Source organism: Myotis brandtii, unplaced genomic scaffold (genome assembly GCF_000412655.1).
Source record: "Myotis brandtii unplaced genomic scaffold, ASM41265v1 scaffold528, whole genome shotgun sequence".
Taxonomy (NCBI): Eukaryota; Metazoa; Chordata; class Mammalia; order Chiroptera; family Vespertilionidae; genus Myotis; species Myotis brandtii.
In genome coordinates this window covers 118832-133485 of record NW_005369930.1, presented here as the reverse complement: position 1 = coordinate 133485, position 14654 = coordinate 118832, and the positions used below count along the sequence as shown (strand labels likewise).

The 14654-nt window shown below is 48.8% G+C and overlaps 1 protein-coding gene across 2 annotated transcripts in view; it reads right to left on the bottom strand.

Moving 5' to 3' along the window:
* TFDP1 (transcription factor Dp-1) overlaps nucleotides 1-14654 on the bottom strand; it is a 51004-nt gene that overhangs the window by 3416 nt on the left and 32934 nt on the right. For both annotated transcript variants that reach the window (XM_005877682.2, XM_005877681.2), the window contains exons 3-10: nucleotides 12600-12709; nucleotides 8758-8879; nucleotides 7267-7432; nucleotides 6711-6854; nucleotides 5909-5977; nucleotides 3703-3854; nucleotides 2802-2968; nucleotides 2041-2119 (exon numbers count right to left, since the gene is read on the bottom strand). In XM_005877682.2, coding sequence (XP_005877744.1) covers nucleotides 2041-2119; nucleotides 2802-2968; nucleotides 3703-3854; nucleotides 5909-5977; nucleotides 6711-6854; nucleotides 7267-7432; nucleotides 8758-8879; nucleotides 12600-12709 — 1009 coding nt within the window. The remainder of the gene's footprint in view (nucleotides 1-2040; nucleotides 2120-2801; nucleotides 2969-3702; nucleotides 3855-5908; nucleotides 5978-6710; nucleotides 6855-7266; nucleotides 7433-8757; nucleotides 8880-12599; nucleotides 12710-14654) is intronic.

Here is a 14654-nt window from a genome sequence, read left to right as displayed (position 1 = left end):
AAGGTAGGGGAGGGTGGGGGTAAGGGGGAGAGATCAACCAAAGGACTTATATGCAAGCATATAGGCCTAACCAATGGTCACAGACAACAGGGGGGTGAAGGCATGAGTGGGGGGATGGGGGGTAACGTGGGGATAAGGACACATATGTAATAACTTAATAAAAAAAATTAAAAAAAAAAGAATGCAAAGAATAAAGCAAAACATGTTAATGAGGGGGAAAAAAAAAGATACCAGGGCATGAAAGGGTCAGACTGCATTGGAGATGTGGCCATTGAACACTGGAAAAACAGGGAGTTTGGGGGCACACAATGAATAAGTAACAAGTGCTCCTGTATTTTGGCAATATGCATCAGGAACCCTACCCGAGGCCAGAGCTGCAATATATTCCAACATATATATGCACTAGAGGCCCGATGCACAAAATTCATACAAGAGTAGGCCTTCACAGCCACGGCAGCTGCCTCAATCCCTCCCTTGCAGCTGCAGCTGCAACCCCAGCTTCGTCCAGAAGGTCATCCAGAAGGACGTCCATACGGCCGTTCGGTCAATTTGCATATTATGCTTTTATTATTATAGATTATAGATTATAGATTATAGATTATTATAGATATATGTTAATACTTTTCACTGGTATTTGTTAAGCTGTACAATAAAAACTATTAAACACTGTACCCTTTAACAAAGTAACTCCACATCTGGAAAATCCAGCCTAGCAAAACAAGTCAGGAGGAGTGGAAAATTGAGCCATAAGGCTGCTCATTGCAGCTTTTCTTGTAACTGGAAACCACCTAAATATGCAACAACAGAAAGCAGGCCAGTAAATTATCATGCCTTCATAAAATATTGTATCATGCTACCATTAACGCTGGCTTTTCTTCTGAAATGGTAATGGCTTTGCAGCCCTCATAAAAACTGATATGAGTCTCTGAAAAGTTCATCAGTAAGATGAAATTTCATGAAGATGAAAGTTTAGAAAACACCCAAATTCCACGTTGAGGTAACCAATGCTTAGCATTTTATAGACTGACCCCCACATACACACACAGCAGGGGAGTGAGAATTAAACATTGAGCTGCCCTCCATCAAAATCTGACCGCATGCCAGACGCCCTATAAAGGACTCTGTCTCTTCACAAAGCCTTGCACAGATTAATGCTAGCCCATCGCCAGTTCCCATCTCCCGGCTGGGCTGCAGCGCCTGGAACCTCCCCCAGAGCTGACCCGGGGCCTCGCACCCTCGCTGCCTATGCCCAGCTCCCTCGGGACCACCCTGTGGCCTCGTCTGTGTCACACAGAAACCCAGAGTGCCCTGTTCAAAGGCTGTGGAGCACGGCATCAAAGGCATGGCACACTGCAGGTTATTAGCTCAATCCCATCTCTGTTGAACCTCCAAGCTGCTAATTTATCATATATTTTAAGAAATTAAACATTTATTAATACTTAGGATTAATATAAAGTACGATGCATAATGTATAATGTTATACGATATGAAAGTTAATAAACCCATCTTTATCTTTAAAATACTAGGAGAAATGCTTAGGATGACAATTCTCTGTGGGACTGCCAGTCAAAGGATAAATGCACACGGATTTAAATAACAAAGCTTCATTAACAGAAAAAATACAACAGTAGAAAGCAAAGAGAAAAAAGCAGAGAACAGAATTATCTATGTACACTGAGACCTCAAGTGTGTTAAAACGGAAGGAATGACAGAGAAATACTGTCACTTAGGCTGCAGCAGTGGGGCTCAGGGGTGTGTGCCCCACTTCACTGTGTGCGACTTTTTAGGATGAAGAAACCAGTAAGAAAGCTTCTTTCCACTCAGGGGACAAGCTATGCGTGTGTGACGTGCCTGGGGTGGGACAGAGGGGTGACGCTGCTTCCAGGGCTCGGGCCCCACTGTCTGCACAGTAAGTCCAATTCTCAACAGCCGAGGAACTGAGGTTGTTTATATGAAAGCCGGGGAGCTTCCCGTTGCCAGGTGACAAGGTGCCCCCCCCACCCCCGCCCACCCAACCTGCCCAGAACTGCAGTCAGTCACCTGGCAGAAAGCCTTGTGCCGTTAGAGGTTGAAACCGCTGACGTGAGGAATACGCTGCCGAGTGATCCCTGAGCCATTTCTGAAACGAGAAGGAAGATAAAACAAACATCACCAAGCGGAGACCACAAGAAATGGGCGCTCGTGCTGAAACAAGAGGGCCTGGACACCTCTGACCGGCCCAGCGTTTTCTGCACTGCGCCACCCGCCACGAAGCAGCACTGCTCTTCCAGGGCGTGACCATGGGGCCAGTCCTCTGTAAGGAGGCTCGGAAGTCCTTAATTTTCGTGTAGTCACCAGTGACAACGAAGCTATTCCACTGAAACTTCATGTCGTCATACAGGAGAAAGCGAGAGCTGAGAGGGAGGAGGACTGACATCTGCTTACTTTGCTGCAGTGACCTATCAGCTACCTCAGGAGACACATCCACGCCTATTAGACTCCTCAAAGAATTTCCTTCTCTTCCTTTTGGGGCCCTACCTGGAAGGTGAAGTCATGGCTCAACACCTTTATCGTATAAGCTGCAGGGCCAAATCCACAAAATGCCACTTAGGAATTCCCAGCAGGGAGGGGCCCGCCAGATGGCTATCCTGCTGTCCATGCCCATTCCTGGGGTCCCCAAGACCCTCTCAGGTCCCCACTTGTCCTTGCTCTTGGTGCTGCACACCTGAGCCATCCTCAGTAGAGGAGGGCCAGGTGCCTGGGGCTAGGGAACTGTCCTCACTCTAGCCACTCGACCACCACAGTTACCGGGGCCGACTGACCTGTCACATAGGGTTCCAGTGCTTTCGGCACCAAGCTTCTTGCCATTTTCAGGTCTTCAGCAGAGCAGCTTCCGGACTCCAGTCCATAGGCCATCCCCATGCGCTTCAGCACTTCTATGTCGTCATGGATTTCAAACGTGTTGTCAAAATTGAATAGATACTCGAATCTGGAGGAGAAAGTCCCTGTTAGAAAAGTGCCAACTGCAAGACGGAGACGGCCATGCTTGGTTCAGGGGCTCTGACCATTCCTCAGGTGCCCTTCCATCTGGCGTCTTCACAAAATCCATCAACTCAGAAACAATGACCCGAGAGACTCAGGCAGCATCGCTAACCACCGTCCACACTCTGCGGGCACATCCCGGCAGGCTGGTCTACCCTCAGCTCTGCCTGCCTGCCCCACAGGACCAGCAGTGAGCACCCTCTACTGGTTGTGCTATGTCTGAGCAGCTGTCCTAACAACGATCCTAACAGGTGCGATTTACTTTCCTTCTAAAAGAGAGATGCCTGCCCAGCCATGGTGGCTCAGTGGTTGAGCGTCGACCTATGAACCAGGAGATCACAGTCGTATTTTTGGTCAGGGCACATGTCCAGCAGGGGCATACAGGAGGCAGCAATCAATTATTCTCTCTCATCATTGAGGTTTCTATCTCTCTCTCCCTCTCCCTTCCTCTCTGAAATCAATAAAAAATATATATTTAAAAATGAGAGAGAGAGATACCTAATCAGGGAAAAGAGAAGCAAATTTCTAAATTAATTATGCTAAAAAGATTATATTTAAAAATTACAGATACTTATATAAATAAATTGACCAGCAGTTAACACCAATGACTGTGGCATTCTTCACTTCTGACCTGAGACTCCCAGCTGAGACCATGGGGCCAACAGACAACCTTCTACCTACTTGTCATTAGAAATGCTGCAGTCGATGACGGTCTTCTTGCTGGTGTTCACAATGATGAAAGGCAGGTGGATGACAGAGTTGGGCGGAGGTGGCCGGTTGGCCTGCTGCTCTGCCTGGCGGTTTCTCTGCACCAGATTCTTGAAGGCAATTTGCTAAAAAAAAAAATGAGCAATCAACACATGACTCATATCAGTCGCCACCAAACCTAACACCTTCTCCCCAGGCATCCTCAAAAACCCTCCCTGGGCCCTACAGGACAGCAAGAGGGTCTGGGCTCGCCTTTGGAGATCAGAGAAAACAACTGAGGGGCTGAAGGCCCCGGTGAGCTGCCCAGCAAAGAAATGCATCCTAAAAAACCAAATCCCCCGAGAACTGAAACTGCCGAGACCCACACTCACACCATTTAGACAGAAACACCCTCGAAGAGAAGGATGAGGAGAAATGCATCCATTCTGGAGGTTATGGTCTGCCCACCCCTGTCTGGGGAGGGGTCTGCGAGTGCCCACGCCTGGCCCATCCACGTGTCACGCCTTAGAAGGCAGACATTCAGGTGTGGACCTGTAGCTTCCCAGGAAAGCAGAAACGCTCGATGGACCTGCTGGTAAAGGGTGTCTCCTCCGGGGACATGGGTCCTTATTTGAGGCCTAAAGCCAGAAAGCCAGGGCCTCAGGCCCTGAAATGACGTTTACCTTCAAGATAATTTTCTTGCTGTTAATGTAAAGCCAGGAGGATTCCCTCCCTCCCCAGCCAGCCTTCTGCCGAGCTGCCCAGCACTGGGACCAGGAGCTCCAGGCTTAGTGGGAGAGGCAGCGACTTGGATTTTTTTTTAAGTAGCTATGATGTGCTATGGATGCAGAAAAAGAAAACAATTCATTCTGGAGGGGACAACTGAGTGGAAGAACTTGGAAGTCCAGAGGGGCCACTGCCTGGGGCAACCTCCTGTCCCAGCAGAATCCGTGACCATTTATTTGCTCTTCCATTTCCCAAGTCCCCTCTGACCCGCAACCCTGGCTGTGACCACCCCCCCCCCCCCCCCCCTGCCAAATCATCTCCTCAGCTGGTCCCCCTCTTTTGGGGGCAATGGAGTAACCCAGAGTACAGTAAGGCCTCCCCATGCTGAACGTGCCTGGCCTGGGCGAGGCACACACCCTTTGCAGTGGACCCTGGGCTCGCTGGACGCTGGGGCAGATGTACCAAGCCCCACGGTGACCCCTCCTGGACTTCTCCCATGTTCTGAGATCTCTAACCTCAACTGCTAGGCCTGTCCTCAGACCCCACCCCCACCCCCAAGGGTCTCGCTACCACAGCTTCTAATACCCCTGACCCTCTGGTTTTTGGACACATGCTCCCAAGGCTCCACAGTGGCCTCCAACCTGACCACAAGGCCCATGGCCTTGCTGCCCTTGGGGTCCACAAATATCTCAATAAATTGCTGCTAAGCCATCCTTCCCTTTACTGACCAATCACCACTTCTGCTGGCTGCTGGCCCCGTGCCCCAGGCAGCGACCCCAGGACTGTGCTGCCTCAGTCTAGGGACCAGCCAGTCCCCCTCCACCAAGATCCTTACACATGTGTTTGAGTATTTGCTTCTAACCCAGAACATGCATCCTCAGGACCCTACAGGGGTGAGGCTGATGCTCAGCGATCTCTCTGCAGGCCCAGGGGATGCCCACACAGCTCACTGTCCGCCTACGTCTGAGAGGACAGGAAATGGGCACATGGACACCTGTTCTCTGACCATGTGTGCTCACCTCTGACCAGTAACTGCCACCTCAGGCTCACTCTGCATCTCACACCCCTGGTCTGGGGTCTGGTACTCAGAGCACACTTTACACACACCCCAGAGAATTTGTACATGCTCCCTTCCTGAGGGACTATCACTCCTGCCATTTGGACACTCTGTGACAAGTGATGCACTCACTCATGGTCACACTCACACATGCATGCATGCTCATACGTGTGCTCTTACATGCTCGCATACTCTCACAAGCACACACTCACGCTCACACAATCTGTGGCCACAAAGCTCATGTTCGTGATCGTTCGTATCAACGACACACTCACAGGATGAGCCCAGTGAATATTTATGAAATTCACATCCAAAACCTCAAAGCAGAGATTTTATTCACCATGTAGGAATAGAATAAATTGCAAGTTACTAAAGACATTAAAATTACCTTGCCTCCAAAGATAAGCCTTTCATTACCTGTAGAATAAGTTCTTGAAGTTGAGACTGTTTCTGTTTTATTCTTTCAAGTCTTCTTTGTCTCTCTACCTTCAAAAACAAACCACCAATACGAGAAGTTGGTTTAATACAGCAGAGTTTAAAGCCCGTATTAACACAAGGTCACCCAAGCAGGCTCTTGAAAAATGTGTTCACCCTGAATCTAATGATGGAAAGCAGACCAATCTAGAGCACGGCACATGAGACAAGACACAGGCAAGTTTTTCTTCAATCCAAAATCTGCATACTTTTCTCCCGTCTTCTCTCATTTTCCGCATACGGCTACAGTATATTTTTAAAATCCGGGTCCTGACAGGATAGCTCAATTGGTTCAAGCGTTATCCCTATATGCCAAGGTTTCAGGTTTAATCCCCAGTCAGGTCACATACAAGAATCAACCAATGAGTGCATAAGTAATTGGAACAACAAATCAGTGTTTCCATCTCTCTCTCTCTCTCTCTCTCTCTCTCTCAACTCTATATAAATTTTTTCAAATTATTAAAAATCCCCAAAGTTAGGATTCAGAACTGACCTACACTAGAGTTCACTGCCCTCACTGGTCCGACCACCTCCCCACCCACAGTGAGGGTCTGCAGAGCCCACACAGACGGGACAGCCCACCAACGTCAGAGACCCTGGGAAACCAGGACAAACCTGTCCACCTGGTCCAGGCCAGGCACAGAGAGCGTAAGACCCTTAGCAGCACCAAGGCTACAGACAAAAACGCCTGCTTTGGAGGAATGATTCTACCTGGACACATGAACACAAAAGGTTAGCTGTGTACCTCTAAGTTCTGACATTCCTGAGCTGAGTTGGTGGGCAGACCAATCCATTTGATTTCCTTCTTCTCCTTGGAGATGATGTTCATGGCCATCAGCACATTTAAGGCATCATAGACTCGCCGTCTTATGTTCTTCTGATCATAAGCCTGGGGAAGGGGAAGCGGGAGTTTTCCACACGCTCCAGGGACAGCTCACAGATCAACGTTACACGTTAGACCCTGAACTCAAGGAAGTGCACTGTCAATCTGCTGCGTGTCATACAAACCCATGTCAGCAGCCGGCACCACTCCTAACCCATCCTCACGGAACCAGCCGGGCCAGGCCAGAGGGCATTTCTGCAGGGGGAGGTTGCCCAGCAGGCAGAGCCAGAACCACACACAAAATCATTTAGGGATCATGGGGCATCATATCTGCAAATGGGTCAGGAAAAATTCCTTTGTACTGCTCTCGGACCTCTCTGTACATCTGAAAGTGTCTCAAATAATAACACAGTGGGCTGTGCAGTGCTGGGGTGCCTGTAACTCCTGGCCGCCCCGTACCCACACCACACAAACTTACGGATTCGTTTGGTAAGATGTGGTTATCGGCGGCACTGAACTCTGCGACCAGCTCGTCGGCCACCTCATTATAGGACGTGGTTCCCTTCCTCTGCACCTTCTCACAGACCTTCATGGAGAAGTGCCTCAGGCCCTTACCGTTCTTCTCGCCCTTCCTGTTGCGTTTCCTTCAAAAATACAAAGGAGAAGTAATGCCCTTAGCATTCGTAGAGGCAGCCTTGAATTAAGACACGTTTACCTTAAGGGGCTAGCAACCTACACAGGGGCCCGAGTCCTGCGGGTGCTGGAGCTCAGCCACAGACCGCAGGGGAACCTGGCTCCGTCTCCGAAGAGCACACTCGGCACCACCATTGGTGTCCGACGTTTCCTTTCTCTCTTCAGAGGCCAGACCTCACGTCTGTATCTTCAACTCTCAGGGAAGACGGGGCAGACGCCCACAGGGATGGGACCCAGTACCTCTCTGATGGGTATCAATACACTAAACACTGCTTCTTCAAACAATGTCCATCAACATCAGGAATTATGAAAATTTTACTGCACATTTAGGACTTTTTAGGGCAAATTTAAGCTAACAGACAAGGGGAGTGCTGAAGACCGGAGTGTGCTTCCGATTAGGAGTGAACCCACATGTCTGAACTTTAAGTCACCACGTTAAGGAAAGGGCGGTTCTGAGTTTCTAACTGGATGACTTTGGGGACTGATGATTTTTGCTTAAGAACCAAAATAGACATGATTTTATAGTTCTGTCTCTCTTTGTTAGTTTTTAAAGAAAGTCGCAAAGCTGACCTTCAAATAAAACTGTTCTCAAATGGGTTTGCTTTAGTGGAAGGAAGGATCAAAGTGACAGTGTGGTGGGGCCGTCCGGTGGGACCAGCGCCATGAAAAGGCAGCTCCATGTGGCTGCAGCGGGTGAGGCTGCTGTGAGTCCATCACATTTACACGTCATCCCCTGAAAGTTACTTTCTAGTGCAGACAAGGAAAGTGCCAGGGTTACACTGTGAAGGTCAGCTCCCTCCTCTTCTTCCCCCAAAAGCTGACCACACCTTAGAGTGTAGCATAGCCATCATCCCAACTACAGGGGGGCAGCTCTCCCGCCCGTCACAGCAGAACCATCACCCCAAAACTACTGGGGGCAGCTCCCCGCCCTCCACAATATAACCATCACCCCAAAACTACTGGGGGCAGTTCTCCCGCCCTCCACAATATAACCATCACCCCAAAACTACAGGGGGCAGCTCTCCCGCCCTCCACAATATAACCATCACCCCAAAACTACAGGGGGGCAGCTCTTCTGCCCTTTACAGTATAACCATCACCCCAAAACTACAGGGGAGAGGCTCTCCCGCAGCCTGACCTCCTTTATGAGGAAAAGCGTGCCTTGACTACACATCTCTTCTGGGCACACATTGGACATTTAAAATCCTCTGGCATGACGATCAGCCCCTACGGCCACAGAGAGCTAGGGGGTTACAATTCTAGGCAATGTGCTCACCCGGCAGACCAAGGTGAGGGGTCTGAAGGCTGGTTCTGTGAGACAAAGTGAGTGTTAGGGGTGTGTGGGCTTCCTACCACGATAGTGTTTGGCGCTGCAGGTCTCTGAGGCGTACCAATTACCTACAGTCAAAAAAGACAATTCAGAACACAATCAGAAATCTCCCACATACGACGCTGCCATTTTATCATTTCTCATTACCTACAGCCGCTGTTGAATGGCAATGACCACAGATATCAGAGAGAACAATGACAATGTGAGTAACCCAACAGACGACCCTTTGAACTATGACGATATGGCCACGCTATTCTGAACGTGTCTTTATTTCCCTTCGTCAACCTCAGGCATCTTCTCTAGTTACACAACAGCAGCAGGAAACATCAGGCAGCACAAACAAGCCAGCAGAACAGCGTGCACCTCCGGGGCAGGTGCATTTAGCCGTGAGGCGTGTAAATCACATGTCCCAGGTACAGAATTCTGGGGGGGACTCAGCACATTTCTATTTTCCCTCTTTTACTTCCCTTTTAATGATATAGATAAGGATAAAAATCTATCCTTCAGGGGCGCTAAAATGAGGCCAAAACCAGAAAACAGCTCTCAGAAGAGAAGGAACACAGGGTGACTCTGTTGCACCTTTAGCTTATCCGAGTGCGGGAAGCCCATCCCAATGGTGGTTTTGTGGGGGGAACCCAAGCACCCCAAAGAGCACAGGGCAGGGGAAAGGGAAATGATCAGCATTGAGAACAAAGGCAAGGGGTCTCAATGCCCACAGCACAGCCTGGGACAAGCCCATGTCTTGGGGTGGCAGGGCCAACATGCCCCTCATAGGCTGTCTGAGCACCCAACACCCATCTCTTCACCAAAGGAAGGGAAGCCTTGCTTCATCTTTTAACAAGCACTTAGAACGGTGGTCCTATCAATTAACATTAAAATATTAACTTGGGGGACATGCAGACATTGTACAGCCAAGTAAAATTCCAACTTTTCTGGCAAATACTGTATGAATTCATTTATATGTGGAATCTAAAAAAATAAACAAAAAAAACCACTCAAGCTCAGAGGTGGGGGCGGGGAGGGGGCAAAATGAATGAAAGGGGTCACAAGGTACAAGCTTCCAGCTATAAAATAAATGTCATGGGGTAATGTACAGCACAGTTAATAATGCTGCACTGCATATGTGAAAGATGCTAACAGATCTTGAAAGTTCTCATTACAAGAAAAAAATGTATAACTATATATGATGACCAATATATAGACTTATTATGGTGACCATTTCAAAGTGTATACAAATATCAAATCGTTATGTTGTACACCTGAAACTAATATACTGTTGTATGTCAATTATAGTTCAATAAGTAAAATCTAATTTCAATTTCTTCAAAGATACTGTTGTCTGACTCTCTCAAAACTGATAAACTGGCCCAGGAAATCATTCAGAAACACTTTCTGAGTTACTACACAGCAAAGTGCCTCAGCAACCTGATGTCCCTGAACATGTTAACATCAGGCACCGAATGCTAGGGCAGCCTCACCGGCGGGCAGAGGGTCAACTGTGGCCTGAGGGACTTGCTGTGGCTGCCGCCTGGCTATTTTAAGCTGGACGCTCCTTCTAGTCCCCTTCTTAGCGGGATAAGTGTGTTACCTGCAGTGGCCCCGGGGCAGCTGACCCGGCACTTTGTAAATTATCCCTAAGCCCAGGTCACCTGTCAATGTTAATGATCCACAAATCATGGAAAGAAAGACAGCTCAAGTGAATGTCATTCTTTTCATTCACATTTCCAATGACAAGCGCTTCATCACAGTGTTTTTCAAACTGTAGATCACCCTCACTCAAAAGCCATGAAGTCAAATAAATCAGTGAATTTTCTGAAAAAATTAAACAGGATAGAGAAGATAAATCTCCCAGAGAGGAGGAATGCCTTGCGAAACTTTTGTTTCCGTTAAAAAGGTGCGTGCATTTACCATGTACGGGGCACTGGGGCACGGTGGGGAATGCACACCTGCTAAGGCCCGTGGTCCAGTTTGGGAAACATGGAGACCTGCCACTCACATTTTCCTGGACCCCGTTGGTTACATTCCCAGGAGAAGTAGGTTTAGGATGCCACCACACCTCACGTGGGCGGGCACCAGCCAGACTTACTGGCCTCGCGTGCTGCAGCTCCGCTCAGAAGAGGGCTACCTAACTTCAGGGTCAGTGCCCCACCGGACACTCGGGCTGGGCCCTGAGACCAATGCCCTCTCTATTGTCCTCTCCCTAACCTGCGTCTCTTCCTCAGACCAACTGTTCTGCAATGAGAACGGAAAGCCAGAGGGCCAGGCACACAGCAAGGGCTCAGTAACTGCTCACTGTGCGAACAGCCTTCCTAAATGACAGGATAGGTGAGCGAGGAGGGCTCCTTGCACCCACTGGCATCACCCACATCTTCGTGGAGGAGTGGAGGCCAGCAGCACCTGCGGGTTTTCTCTCTTTGCTTTTTTATTTTCACTATTTTACATGGAGATTTTGCCCCATGGGGAACACCTCCATCTGGGCTGTGAGCCGAACACCCAGACCACCGATTAGGTGATGTGGAAAGACCTAACAAGCCTCACGTTACATTTCCACTCACATGAAGTTCCATGAAGTCTCACCTCTCATGTCAGAATCAGCCAGTCCTCTTTGTTTTTAATTCCTTGGTATATAATGTTTTAAGAGACATTTGCAAAGTATAGGCTTTAATTCACAGTCCTGGGGTTTTGCAAAGGATACATTACCACTACTAGCTCCACCCAAAACAGCTTGATTCAAATCAGTGATTTAACTTTTGGACTGACAAAGTTTAGGGTGCACCAACAGAAAATCTCCCCGTTATTTTCTTCCCAACTATTTACACTTAATAAAAATAGAACTGTTCCTATAATTAATGAGGTACTCCCAAGCTAAATTCTGCTATAATATACAGTACTTTAAAATGTTAATTATAAATTAAAACATAAAATGGAATATTAGCTTATACCAAAAAGACATTTACTGAAAAACTATGATGTGCCAAATGTGTCTACATACTATCTTTGAAAAAAAAAAAATCACAGCCATTTTGCTAAGTAAACATGGCCAAATTTTATTGAGGGGCTGACAGGGAGCAATTATATATCTGCCAAGGGTGATCACCTGGAATGTGAACAAGCTCTGGTGGTGGTAACACCCTTCTCTTCTCATGGAGGCGCATGGCCCAGGAGTAGGAATGACTTCAGCCTAACCAGAGTCACGGCCGGAAGAGGGGGAACTGTTCGGATGGGGGGTAAGGGGGGCAACATGGGCTAAGGGGCCCACACAGTCCCGGGAGAGCAGATCCACCTCTGGCCCCTCCCATGGAACTGGCAAGGGCGAGGACACACCTGTCACGCAGTACCCTGATGGCCTGCAGAGACCTAACCCCACGTGACCTGAACACGGACACCACCCTCGTTTCCCTGGCAGGTAACATCCACCCTAAGGAGCGCCAGAGCCAAGGTGCAGCCAGCCCCCACACAACTCCATGCCGCCCCACCTGAGCTCTCCATGGCACACCTAAGAAACCTGCAGGGCAGATCCAGGACCGGCAGGGAGCACGTAGCGACAGGGCAAGCTGCCTGGCCTGGGCTGAGTCCCACCATCCCCCGCACACAGGGGAAGGCCAGCCAGCAGCAGAACACAGAAGCATGGGGGAGACCACCTGCGATCTCCGAGGAAGGCGACCGTCCTAGCATTGCGAGCATTCAACAGGAAACTGCGAAAGCAAACCTCACACTCCACATCCCAAGCTGGAACCTAAGGGTCACGGTCCCGAACCCACAAGCCCACCCTACCTGGGGCCCCTTACCACTTGCTGTGTAATGTTGACATTGGATGACTGTCCGAACGTTTTTGGCAAGAGCTGCTTCCCAAGCGTGTTTACTGTGGAGGGGTGAACAGCTACTAAGGACACAACACCTGCAACGCAAGGAAACGAGAGGTTAGTTCTTTGCTGAATTAAGGCTAATAGTGAGATTCAGGTCAGTGATGCTTCTAATTAGAAAGTCCTTCCCCACTTTTACCATTTTAGATCTATGGATCAATAACACACACCTTTACTACGCTCAACTCTCATTTAAGGGGGGCTGATGGACACAGCGGCTTGCTCTCCCTACAATTAGCCCCTCTATGGGGCCGGGGCTCAGGTGCCCACAGGCTTTATCACCAACCTGCCTCAAACCCCTGTCAGCCCATCTACAGAATGTGCTGGTGGGACTACAGGCTGTAGAGATAACAGCTCTTAAAAGGCTCTAATTCTATGACAATCACAGAACAGAATACGCTCAGGTGAGAGCTCCGATGACTTCCGGGCCTTTACCACACGAGAAGAGGAGAGACTCCTGTTCGGGTCATGCCGCGAGACCCTTCTGGTTTCCCTAAAGCAGACCAGCTGGGAGCCACCTATCCTCTCGGGGTTTGGAAGTGGTGGTTCTGCGACCAGGCCTCACACGGGGCCGGCATGCCATTTTCCTTCATTTCCACCCAGTTCAGCATCACGACGACCTCCAAATAACCAGTGAGGCCTCGTCTTCAATGTAGCCTGGCCTAAAGTTTCACTGAACCCTTTACAATCCATGCATTTTAAAGAACAGACCTCTTCAAAATTCAATAACCAATGAATTTTGCTGCTACATAGAAACACATTAATTTCTCTTTAATAACCGAAATTGACCAACCTGAATATCTAACCAACAGAAACATATTTAATTTATTTTCTGTAAATAAGTATCTGTTTTGAATTTTTTATGTTCCTCTAAAAATAGAGATCTGCAGGGTGGGGCAAAAGTAGGTCTACAGTTGTGAGTACACAAAACACAGAGTTTGCCTGCTACATAGAAACACATTAATTTCTCTTTAATAACCGAAATTGACCAACCTGAATATCTAACCAACAGAAACATATTTAATTTATTTTCTGTAAATAAGTATCTGTTTGGAATTTTTTATGTTCCTCTAAAAATAGAGATCTGCAGGGTGGGGCAAAAGTAGGTCTACAGTTGTGAGTACACGAAACACAGAGTTTGATCTTGTATTATTATTATTATTATTAAGTACTAGAGGCCCAGTGCACAGATTCCTGCACCGGTGGGGTCCATTGCACCGGCGCACAATTGGGGCGGGGAGGGACCACAGGAATTGCTCCAGGGCGTGTCCAGCCAGTCTCACCCAGTCCCGATGGGGCCTACTGATCGAAGCATCTGCCCCCTGGTGGTCAGTGCATGTCATAGCTGCCAGTCAAACAGCTGAATCATCAAACAGTCGCTTAGGCTTTTATATATATAGACTAGAGGCCTGGTGCACAAAAATTTGTGCACTCGGGGGGTTGGGGGGGACGGTTCCTCAGCCCGGCCTGTGCCCTCTCGCAGTCTGGGACACCTCAGGGGTGATCACCTGCCGGCTTAGGCCCGCTCCCCAGGGGATTGGGCCTAAGATGGCAATCAGACATCCCTCTGGCAGCCCTCGGGGGATGTCCACTTGCCAGCGGGGAGCAGGCCTAAACTGCAGTCGGACATCCTTAGCGCTGCTGAGGAGGCAGGAGAGGTTCCCACCACCACCACTGTACTGGCAGCCATCAGCCTAGCTTGTGGCTGAGCAGAGCTCCTCCCATGTGAGAGCGCCCTGACCACCAGAGGGCAGCTCCAGCATTGAGCGTCTGCCCCCTGGTGGTCAGTGTGTGTCATGGTGACCAGTCATTCCCAGTCCTTCTGCTGTTAGGGTCAGTTTGTTTTTTTTGTTTTTATTTTTATTTTATTTTTTTTGTTTTTTGTTTTTTTTTAGGGTCAGTTTGCATATTACCCTGTTACTATATAGGATAGAGGCCTGGTGCACGGGTGGGGGCCGGCTGGTTTGCCCTGAAGAGTGT